Here is a 12,351-nt window from a genome sequence, read left to right as displayed (position 1 = left end):
ATGATGGTTGAAAAGGAGAAGGACTTGCATGTCAAATGTATTCGCTCAGACCCACAACTTCGCCCCTTCCCTGTCTCCTTCCAACCCACACCCGACCTTGCCTCCAATCCCCCAGCTTCATCGCTACTCAACTCCAACCCCTACCTCCATCACTGCTCAAAACATCGGCTCCAATCATCAAATCCAACCCTGCCTTGCAACTCACATTGCAAAATAACACCCTGCTCATACAAAAAGCTAGCAGAAGTCTCTTCCCACGGAGAAGGGAGAGACTTGAATTCGGCCTACTCAAACCTACAATTTGTGAAGAGGGTTTCTTCAAGCGACAATGCAATGCGGCGGGTCTCTCTCCCAATCAATCGAACGCATCTTTTTGTGCCCACTCCACGGGTGGATCCGATGGATCGTCTTCAAGCTCAAATTTGAGAGCTCAAGAACGAGAGCGCAGAGCTCAAGGCACGTCTCGAAGCCCTTGAGAGGCGTCTCTCCTCCTCGGAATCTCAAAAGCAAGCCGACAATGAACAGGCCCTCGCCAAGGCAAAAGAAGTCAAACTCACCCTTCACCAAGCAACCGTCGCAGTCTCTTTCCAAGTAGAAGAATGCATGCAAGAACGTAGACGAGAAGAATTGGCCCTCACCAACGGGAAAAATTGACACTCTCCGTCCGCATCGACGGCTTGCCTTCTACTTGGTGGGGAGAGAACGATGACTTCACCTCGACACTAGTCAAGCTCAATCAAGCCGTTCATCCAATCGACCTCGACACAATTGAGAAGGTTCACCATGACAACCACACCAATCAAGGCATCTTGGTCTTCAAAACTAAAGAGGTGCGCATATCACTTCTACAACGAGTACGACTTCTCAGGGGCACTAAAGTATGGATAAGCGAAGCCTTGACCCCCGCCCAACTCAAAGTCAAGAAGCAAGAACTTCAAAAGGTTCAAGAAGCACAAGCAGCCGAAAAGCGGGCCGTCTATCGAGGCAGCAAGCCCATCATTGAGGAATTTCGGGCTCCAATAAATACCAAGCCAACTTCCTCTTCTCCCTTCCCTAAGTGACATATATCATAATTTTGTAGTTGTATCCACATTAGTATGATTCTTCATGGACTCTTCTAGTAAAGCCATGTATGTTTTTCGGTCCCATGGGTCATATTTGACCTTTGAGGATCTCTCTCTCTCTCTCTCTCTCTCTCTCTCTCTCTCTCTCTCTCTCTCAATCAAAGTACAATCTGCAAAACAATGATTTTATGTCACTGATCATTTAATGGACGAGAGACAAGGCACAATTGGACACAACAGTAAAAAAAAAATTGAGGAGCTTACAATGAGGTAGACGGAGTCGGGGTCTTTGGTGAGCCGAGAATTCACGAGCTTGAGAGCTTGCTTGAACTGACCTGAATCAATGGCGTCCCAGAGCGGCCTCAGGCGCCGCTCCGCCACCAAGTTGCTGTTCCTAGCGCCCATGCTCGCGTTGCTGCCTCTGGCACTCATTGCTCTCTGGAATGGACGTGCTAGGGTTGCTAGTAGACTCGCAGGGTTTAACTGTTGTCAAAATTTTGGGTCTGGCTGGGGGGGGGGAGGGGAGGGATTAAACACTCTTGTGAACTCATATAGTGTACATATGCCCACGTGGTTATCTCACCAGGCTTTCATCGTTGAGGAGTTGGTTTTGTTTTTGCTGGTCGTTTGACTTTTTTTTTTACCTGCCCCGAGGTTCGTGTGCTTCAACCTTTGTCATCGATCCCACCGCCTTGCGGCATGCAACACCTCGTGGCAGATAGTGTTTGTTTTTTTTTTTTTGGGGGGGGGGGGGGGGGGGGGGGGGGGGGGGGGCGGCGGCGGGGAGCGGGGGGGCGACTTTGTCACTAAATGACACCTCATTTTTAGAGGGAATTTATGGCTGAAAATCGACTTCGCGTGTCAGTGAAGATCACGACCATTGATCTCAAATGTGAACTTGATGTAAACTAAGTGTAAGTTTGGGCAAACGTGAGCTTGCATGTGAACTAAGAGTGAACTATATGTGAAGTGTGCAGGTATGTGCATTGCATTTTGGTGGTGTGAAAATGTGACCATGGTGTAAACTCTTGATGTGAGCTAGGGTCACGGGCATGGCAAAACTACTTAATATAATAATACCTTTTTCAAAACATGTGTGCTAGCGTAGTGGTAAGACATTGGCCATATGATGGGAAGGTCAATAGATCAACCCCCACCCAATCCATATTTTTCCTCCAATTGGACGATCCATGATCAACAACGAACTACGACCAAAGATCCCCTCCAAAAAAAAGGTGTCAAACAGTGTCAAGAAGGGGGAGTGGGGGGGGCACCTTATTTTTAGAGGGGGGTTAATGGATGGAAAGTTGCATCAAGATCGTATGTAATCCATATTGTTGGACCAAGTTTCGAACTTGGCATGAACTATATGTGAACTAGGGTAATCTAGAATTTTGTGAACTAGGAAGAAGGGAGGTTGCATTGACCAAAAAGTGCACATCTTGGCCCTCCGGTTTGCAACATTTATTAGGAAGGACTTGTAATGGAAATGGCCTATGTACTTTGAGAATAGTGAAATTAAGAGGATTAGAGATAGCTTTTTTGTGAGGCTACTTTGAGAACATAGAGGGTGAACTTAATTGATGGTGGCAACATACTCATAGTACTTAATTAACTTGGCATGAATAATACTTTTGCAAGAGAGAGAGAGTTTAGAGAACCTGACAACAGTTGAGGACCGGATTTATGTGGAGCCGGTCCCCCCTCCAATAGGCTTTTGTATTAATAGATTCTCCCATCAAGAGCGACTTGGTACAATACAATCTTTGTGTTCCTTGTGACCTAGGTGATGCAATAAAGATGTAAAGCTTCCTGCATCACGAGCATAACATAGACTTTGCAAAAAGCATTAACTATCCCCAGCCTCAGTCCCAAGGCCTCAAACACCTTCGAAGGTGGAGAGAGCTAGCGGGGAATGAGGGTAGGGAAGAGGAAGAAGAAACATTCATAGGAGAAAGAAATAGTTCCTCACTTATCATCACTCTTCTTGCTAGCATACATAATAGCATAGTAATGAAGATGGAGAAGATGGCAAGCTTAAGCATTGAAGCATGGCTCTTGGTTGGATTTGCATTCCATACCCAAGAGTGTTGGTGTAGGCTCTCAACTTCTCTACTAGCTTGGAGAATGCGATGCAACTCTTGCACTTTGCACTTCATAAATGAGGGTGTGTGTGTGTGTGTTGGGGGGGGGGGGGAGGGGGAGAGTATACCCCCCAAGCTAGCCCCCTTCTTGCTTTGGTCGACCCCCTCTTCTAGCACTATCTTGCATATGATTGGACCTCCTCAAGCTTGGCCAATCACAAGCTTAGTGCATATCAAGCAACAAGGGTAGTTTTGGTGTTAGGTTTAATGGCCATGTGGACAACCGCCCATCACTAACTGCTATTAACCCTAAGTACACTTGTGTGAGCCACTAACACTAAGTACAATGCGTATTGTGTCTTAGTGCATAAGATAGAGAAGAAAGAAAGGGGGCATACAGTACGTGTTGGCTCTCCCCCTCCAACATGTGTGTGTGGCTATGGTGATGAGTGCGTGAGCGTGTGTGTGCGTATTCCTCTTCCGATGTGCTCCCAACTCCTCCCCTTCATCTGGTATCAAAGCCATCTCATTCCCGAAATCGTTTCCACACGCGCGCACTTTCAAGAGTGCAAACAGGGTTCCGATTTTGACATCGGCAAATTCAGCTTTCCGAGGTGTTTCCAGTAGGCGTCTTGGGTTTTACCCTCCTTTCGGAACCATTCGAGCTATCAAAAACTCCATTCAAGCTACGGTTCAGGAGCTGAAATTTTCAGCCCTCTTTTGGTAGTTTGTGCTGCAGAGCTTCCATAGCCAGTTACAGGTACCATTGTTGCAGTCTCTTCCATCTATGAGAGCCCACAGCTCATTCGGGAGTGTGTAGCCTCTTACAGAGTGGCCTCATACACACACATAGAGTGAGAGTTTGACGGTATTGTCTTCTTCGACTACAGATACAGGTACAGGTTCAGGTACACAGAGCGGCTTGGTTAGCTTTCTCTGAGCTTCTTGGCCTCGATCTCGGCTTCGGATACGGCATCTGCATCAACTCATAGGCGACAGGTTTCAGTGCTTGCGATACTCTGGTTCCAGTGGGAGCAGTTGTTTATGCGTACATGGATATGTTGACACATCTGATAGTGTTTGAGCTCTTTTGAGAGCGGTTTGGCTCCCCACAGGAATGTTTATTTGCATGCACATGCTTTTGAGCCTGTTTAAGCGTCGTGACAGATTTGTACATCTTTGTGGATACTACCATTGTACGCTTTTGTGGAGCCATCTTTTGGCTAGTACAGCAGTCCCGGCCATTTCTGAGACTTGGTCTAGAAAATAGCCATTTCTAAGACTTGGCTATACGTTTTGCTCCATAAACTACGTTGTTGAGGGTCAATAGTGTGAGGTTTTCATTGAGCTGGGGTATTCTCAAATGTGGAGATACCTTCGGTGATATGGGTAGCTAGAGCATCCCTTACGAGGCCTCGCCATAGGACATGTATAGAGTGGTATACGTGCTTTTGACGCCGAGCCGGCGGTCTATGGTCAGTTTGACAATTTATGCACCTCAATTGGTCTCTATACAGTGTGCTTTTGAGAGACATTGCCCTCTTTTATGCTTTGAGAGTGACATACTTGGTCATTTTGTCTCGTATTTTGGTTGACATAGTCCCAAATACAAAGGAGACTCTTCCGAAATTTTCCTAGAATCTTTTGGTAGTTTTGTCACCATGTTTACTAGCAAAGACCATGACATTTATGACATAAAGAAGTTTGATGGCACTAATTTTCAGCTTTGAAAGAACCAAATGCATGATGTGCTTGTCCAAACAAAGCAAAAGTTGCCTATTGCATATGCGGCTAAACTGAAGATATGCACATGACTCAGTTTCAGTGGGAGGAGCTCGATGAGCTATGCAAGTCTACGATTAGATTGCACCTTGGTGAGTCGGTGTACTTTTCAATGTTAGAATGCGAGTGCTCATGCTTTTTGGCAGAAATTATGCAATACTTACGAAAAGGATATGGCTAGCAATAAGGTTTTCCTTATGTGAAAACTTTTCAACCTTTGTATGAAGGAGTTAGCTAGCGTTGCCAGCCATATCAATGATTTTGATTCTCTTTTTGCCCAGATTCGTGTACAACGCATGACCATTGATGATGAGATGAAATCAATTTTTTTGCTTTGTTCGTTGCCACCATCTTGGGATACTTTTGCACAGCTGTTAGTAACTCTGCTCCTAATGGTACGCTAAAGTACGATGATGTTACTAATGCACTTTTGTCAGAGGAGATGCGTCGGAAGACCATGACTAGCTTGCATCATGGCCAAGCTCATTATGTGCAAAGGGATAATAAGCAATGTAAGGTCCGTTCTTCGCAACGTGAGTCCAAGAAAGAGGGCAATAGAGATGCATCATAGGGTAGATCAAAGTCTTGTGGTCGCCGCAATGTTCCATTGTCCTTATTGTGATAAGTTTGGTCACAAAAAGAAGGATTGTTAAGCTTGGAAGCGTGACAAAGAGAAGGGCAAAGGTAAAGGCAAAGATCATGATGATAAAGAAGAGAAACCAAAGAGTTCGGTTAAGATTGAGGAACTGAACATAGTTCAGGATGACAGTGATGCGCAAGACATTAATATGTTGACTGAAAGTAATGATGTCTTTTATGATGCACAGAAACTCTATCTTTGCAGAGTTCTATGCCAATTGAACTCCTTGTTAGTTGTGAAGTATCCCATACATGGATTCTTGATGCGGGTGCTTCGTTGCATGTCACACCTCATAGGCATTGGTTTACTACATACGAGGAAACCATTGCCTCTGTTACACTTGGTGACAATTACTCTCGTGACATTGTTGGCGTAGGTGATGTTGCCAAGGTTATGGCAAATGGGGTGAAGTTTATCATCCATAATGTGCGTCATATTCTAGCCTTGACACGCAATCTGATTTGGGTTAGACGTCTTAATGACTTGGGTTACAAAGTCACTTTTCATCAGCAGTCTTGGCGTGTTGCAAAGGGTCATCTTATTATAGCCCATGGTTCTAAAGTTGGTTCACTTTATCCTCTTTATGTATCTGATAAAAACAGTGTTCTTTCTGTAACCGAGCTGCCAACCATTGCTTTGTGGCATAGGCCGTTAGGACATATATCAAAGAAGGGAATGGAGACACTCTCTTGTTTGGGCTAGTTATCGTCTTTGTCATTTTCTGATTTTCTGATCATTTAATGTGGGGAAGTGCCAAGGGAGAAAAAGCTAGAATATTGGTTAAGTTAGCAGACCGGCCACAGTAGGGATCCAAAGGAGGGAAAATAGGGATCCAAAGGGGGGGCCATCTGCAAAAGAGCCATGTGAAACAATGGGCCAAAAAGACCCTAAGGTTCAGCCCATTAAAACTTCCAAAATGCTAAGGTTCCAAAATTCAAAGGTTGTGTCCAAAGGTCAACCCTAGGGAAAATTGGATGCTTAGTGTGTGCCCTAAAAGTCTTTCTACATCCCTACATGGGAGGGGGCGAGCCCCAAAGCTAGGGGATGAGAGAGAAAGCCACACACACACACACAGGCTCCCTTTACACAAAGGGAATGAGGGACACATGTCAGCTCCCTAGGCCAGATGCCCACAAGGTGTGCCCAATTCCTATTGGAAGACCCTTGAAGTGGACCAATGAGAATTAAGCTAGAGTAAATCTAGTTTAATTAATTTAAAAACATTTAATAAAAGAAACCAATGAGAATTAAGTCTCCTAGAAGACTATTGGGCAGTCTCCCAAGGGGTCCAATGAGCATTCAGGAGCCCCATGGCTTGCCTGATTCCTATTGGCCAGGAGGCAAAGGGGTCCAATGAGAGTTTAGTTTAATTATTTAATTACCTAAAGCTCTCACAAAAGGGGAAAGGGGGACACATGTCTAAAGGCTATCACTTATGCTGCTTAATTCCTATTGGCTTGACCTGGGGAGGTCCAATGAGGCAAAGGCCAGACTTATTTAGCAGCTAGGGCTCGCCCAAGAGAGAGGGGGGGCTGATTTTTGCTTGGCATGGACACACACACTCTCACACTTGACCATGTGTGAAGGGAAAATACTCTATCTCCTCTCAAGCTTTAATGGAGAGCTCATCACCTACTCCAAGCTTGTGAGATAGAAGCCTACATCAACACTCTCTTGGCATGTGGATGCAAATCCAACCAAGAGCCAAGCTTCAATGCATGCTCATCTTCTCTACCAAGCTAATTACTAAGCTAAGCTATGCTAATATGAGTGATTATGTGAGGAGATGTACTTCTTTCTCGTAAGATACTTCTTTTTCCTCTCAATCTACTCTCATACCCTGCTAGCTCTCACCATCTTCGAAGGTGTGTGAGGTCTTGGGTCTGAGAACGGGGATAATTCAAGTTGTGTTTGATTAAGTGTTTTGCTTGGTGTATGAAGCTTCCATCTTCATTGCACTAGCTAGTCTTGAAGGAACACAAAGAATTGTATTGTACAATGTCTCTCTTGATGGGAGAAACCATAATACAAAGCCTTTTGGAGGGGGGACCGGCTCCATGCAAATCCGGTCCTCAACTGTTGTCAATAGCTTAATTGCTCTCTCTTTTGAAAGTATTGTCGATGCTATCTAACTAGGTGTTATGCTTTTTGTTGCTCTCTCCACCCAAGCACTCTTGTAATTCTCATTAGGAATCAACTCTAATGAAATGCCCACTATGTTCATGCTAAATTCCGCTACACATAAGATTTTAGGCCATTAAATGTTACATTGGTATCAGAGCTCAAGGTTTCTCTTTTCTTGCTCAAGAAGGGAGGTCCTCAAGCTAGCTACAAATGGTTGGTATTATTAATTGCCTGTGAGTAAGTAGAATAGGGATTTTTCAGCCTTGCAGTGCGCCTGCCTTTGTGCAGTTAACGGGGCATCACCGTCGAGAGCTATGGTCTTAATAGTGGAGTCCTACGGGGCTTGCCTACGGCTTAACCACTATTGAGCTATTAGAAGCTTGACAGGAGCCGGTGCTGTTTTGGTGTCGAAAGACCCTCTCTTCTATTCCTTGCAATTAATGGTATTCGAGCCGCGGGTATAGTAGCTTGAGTGCTTTTTCTAAAGGGGTAAAGAGGAGTAGCAACTAGGGCTTGAAGTGCCAAAGTACACCTAAAAAGTTTACACCTAAAAGTTGTTAGAATGGCTGACAATATTAAAGAGAGTGAAATTAATGTTGATAACTTTGATTTTGCTCATGAGCAAGCTACTAATGATGCTTCAATGCTTGTTAACTATCTTGTTTCTAGGCTTCAACAAGCCATGGGCAATGCATCTCTCCAAAGTGAAGTGCAACGGCAGCTCCATGCTCACGGGATTCTCCAAGCTCATCACCATGACGAGAGAACACCTAGGAAGCCTCCTTGTGAGACTACCAAAAGAGGTCTCTCTCCGATTCGGGAAGAAGAAGAGAATCCATATGAAGGGCTCAAGAACTTACTTCTGGATGATGCATCTCCTTCCCAAAGGAGAACTCAAGAGCCTCCACTGAAGGAACGAGAAAGAAGCGAGTCTCCCGCCACCTCGGCGGAGATGGCTCCACGAAGACGGCGGGCTAAACGCTCTCCATCACCACCAAAGCGGAGAAGACCATCCCACTCTTCTCCACGCCATAATTCAAAGAGGGATGATAAAAAGCAAGAGAAGAAAAAGGCGAGAAAGAGGACACCCTCTTCTCCATCTTCTTCATCCTCTTCCTCTTATGAAAGCTATGGTGAAGACGACAAAGATCAAGACAAGAAAAAGGCGAGAAAGAGGTCACCCTCTTCTCCACCTTCTTCAAATTCTTCATCTTCTGAAGAAAGTGATGGTGCAACTTTTGAACCATCAAAAAGAAGAGGCCATAGGAAATCCTATGCCGCATGGAAGAGGTCGTCCAAGCTGAAGAAATTCAAAGAGGGAGGGAAGAGCATCTCTTTCCTTACCTATGATGGCACCTTCGGTGCTACAGACAAAGTTTTGGCCTTTATCCAGCAATTTGATGCGGCGTTTGGAGATGAGGGCTTCACGGAGTCCTCTAAGCTACGCCATGTAGCTATGCACTTTCAAAAGTCCGCCAGACAATGGTGGTCTAGCCTACGAGCCAACGGTGAAGCTCCACGAACATGGAAGGCTTTAAGAGCTTCCATTATGAAGCAGTTTTTGGCCACCGATGCCAAAGACAAAGTACTCACCGAATGGCGAAGCTTAAAGCTCTCTCCCAATGAATCCATCCACAAATATGTAGACAAGTTTTGGGACCTCCAACTCAAAGCCACTGTCTTCAAAAAGTTGGATTTTGGAGAGCAAAAGCAACAATTTTGTGCGGGCTTAACCGAAGAAATGGCGGAGTATGTCAACTCCCAAAGGCCACGTACCATATCGGCGGTAATACACCATACTATGGTGGCCTCGCGAATCAATTTCCAAACGGGGGGTAAAAGAAATAATAAACCCCCGGAAAACAAGGGTTCCAATGAGCCTAAGGGGAAGGACAATGTCCAAAAGTCTCCTAAGGGCAATTCCAACAAAGCTAAAGAGAAGGGAGTTTACAAAGGAAAGAATAAACTCTCTCCTGAAGAGCTTGAGCGTTATCGTAAAGATAACCGGTGTTTCAAGTGCGGCGAACAAGGGCATGCGTACCGCGCTTGTCCCCAAAAGAACAACCGCCAAGATCCTCCTAGAGCTTCTTTGGTTGAAATCCAAGAGGAGGAGATTCACCAAACTCACCACAAAGGATCTCCTCTATGCCATGCTTGGGGAAAGGTAAGAGAACATGATGCTTTTATTCTCTTTGACCCTGGTTCTACTCACAATTTTATATCTATGGAGTTAGCCACCAAGCTAGGCATACAATCCTACGAGATGGGAGATATCCTACCCGCAGACAGTGCCTTCAAGGGGCAAGAAGCTTCAGTCACTCCCTTAATCGGGAAATTGAGGCTTCATGTCCAAGGCTATGTGGACAAAGAGGACTTCTTTATCTCTCCTCTCAAGCATGAGGATGTAATCCTAGGGGCACCATGGTTTGACCGCCTGGCTGCCCATGTTAAATTTCCTGAAAGGAGAATCTCCTTTAAGTTCAGGGAAAAGGACATGTATATAGATGTTAGGGAGATGGGTAACACCATCCCCATTGTACATACACCAGCTATCAACAAGTCAATAAAGAGCTCTATTTCCGTGTACATGATTTTTGTTAAAGATTTTCAAAATGAACCTAATGCTTTAACAAAAGAAAATAAAAGCAACCAAAAGGAATTAGAGTTATCCCATTTTCTCAAGGGGTTTCAAGATGTTTTTATTGACGACATCCCTTGTGAGCTACCTCCTAAACGAGGTAATGACGACCATGCAATTGAACTTCTTCCAGGAAGTTCACCGCCTAACAAACCTCCTTATAGAGTTTCTCAAGCTCAACAAGAGGAGATTATGCGGCAAGTGCATGACTTAGTTGAGAAGGGCATGGTTAGGCCTAGCTCATCTCCATTTTGCTCACCTGTGCTATTAGTGCAAAAGAAAGACAGCACATATCGTATGTGTGTCGACTATAGAGCACTAAATAGGATCACTATCAAGAATAGGTTTCCCGTTCCACGGGTAGAAGACCTATTTGATAAGCTACAAGGATCGACCTACTTCAGTAGGATTGACCTAAAAAGTGGCTATCATCAAATAAGGATAGTTGATCAAGACATTGTAAAGACCGCATTTCGGACTACATTTGGTCTTTACGAATACATTGTCATGCCTTTTGGCTTGACTAATGCACCAGCCACATTCAACCGCTTGATGGAGAAGCTGTTCAGGCCTCATCGAACCTTCACTGGAGTGTTCTTTGATGATATTATCATCTACTCTAATTCATTGGAGGAACACAAGCAACACCTCCAGGTAATATTTCAAGTTTTAAGAGAGAATAAACTTTATGTTAATCGAAAGAAAAGTGAATTTTTCTTGCAAGAGATTCAATATTTAGGTCACATTATCTCTCAAGATGGAATCCAAAAGGATCCATCCAAGTTAGAGGTAATAAAAGGATGGCCTAAACCAAGGAATCTTCATGAACTAAGAAGCTTTATAGGTATGTGTGCATACTATAGACGCTTCATAGAAAAGTTCTCACAAATTGCGGGACCATTACATGACCTAACAAAGAAAAATGTTAGGTATACGTGGTCTGCTAAGGAGAACAATGCTTTCGAAAAGCTTAAAGAAAAGCTTATCTCTCAACCTGTGCTTACACTACCGGATCTCTCAAAACCATTTGAGGTCCAATGTGATGCTTGTGGTGATTGCCTTGGGGCTGTTCTGCTCCAAGAAGGGCACGCCATAGGCTATGAGAGTCGAAGGCTCGACCCTGTTGAGCAAGCTCTAGGCATATACGAAAAAGAACTCCTTGCAGTTCTACATGCCTTAGACTCATGGAAGCACTATTTATTGGGGACTCCTTTCATTCTGCGAACGGATCACCAAAGTCTTAAGTACTTCATGACGCAGACCAAGCTCTCCGACAAACAAATGAGGTGGGCAAATTTCCTTTCGCAATTTCATTTTCATATTGCTCACATTGCTGGCAAGCATAATCAAGTAGCCGATGCACTCTCAAGACGACCGAGAGTGAATGCGGTTTCCATAGCAACTCACAATGATCTATCTTTAATGATAGATGAGTATGCTATTGATCCCGATTTTAGAGATGTGATTTCAGCCCTTGCATTAGGGAAGAAAGAAGAACCATTTACTTTACAAGATGGTTATCTTCTCTATGGCAATAGACTATGCGTTACTAACTCACTACGTGAGAAAGTAATGTATGAATCTCATGCTCCCCCATATGCAGGGCATAGAGGGATTCAGTCTACCCTAAAGGGAATTGAAACATATTTCTATTGGCCTACCATGAAAGTGAACATACACGAGTATGTTTCCAAATGTGTGGTATGTCAAAAGACAAAATTTGATAGAGGGAAGCAACTTGGATTGCTTCAACCCTTGCCAATCCCTAATTCACCGTGGGAGAGCATATCCATGGATTTTATCTTTGGATTGCCTAAGTCTATCCATGGGAATACGGGAATATGGACGATAGTAGACAGGTTCAGTAAACAAGCTCATTTTATACCTGTCAAAAAGACTATCAAAGCCCATCAAATGGCAACCCTCTTCATTTCACAAATTTTCAAGTACCATGGCTTGCCAATGTCCATAGTGTCGGATAGAGATCCTAGAATGACCAGTAATTTCTGGAAGGGTCTC

The 12,351-nt window shown here is 44.3% G+C and overlaps 1 protein-coding gene across 1 annotated transcript in view; it reads right to left on the bottom strand.

Annotated features, from left to right (window-relative positions):
- LOC147457460 (Tetratricopeptide repeat (TPR)-like superfamily protein) overlaps positions 1 to 1,570 on the bottom strand; it is a 170,472-nt gene extending 168,902 nt beyond the window's left edge. The window contains exon 1 of the mRNA XM_086512342.1: positions 1,329 to 1,570. Coding sequence (XP_086368468.1) covers positions 1,329 to 1,496 — 168 coding nt within the window. The 5' untranslated portion in view covers positions 1,497 to 1,570. The remainder of the gene's footprint in view (positions 1 to 1,328) is intronic.
- Between the last annotated feature and the right edge of the window lie 10,781 nt (positions 1,571 to 12,351).

The sequence above is a fragment of the Adiantum capillus-veneris genome, chromosome 5 (assembly GCF_014529385.1).
Source record: "Adiantum capillus-veneris isolate H3 chromosome 5, ASM1452938v2, whole genome shotgun sequence".
NCBI lineage: Eukaryota > Viridiplantae > Streptophyta > Polypodiopsida > Polypodiales > Pteridaceae > Adiantum > Adiantum capillus-veneris.
Note: the sequence above shows the minus strand (reverse complement) of the source record. Positions and strands in the feature narration are given on the sequence as shown.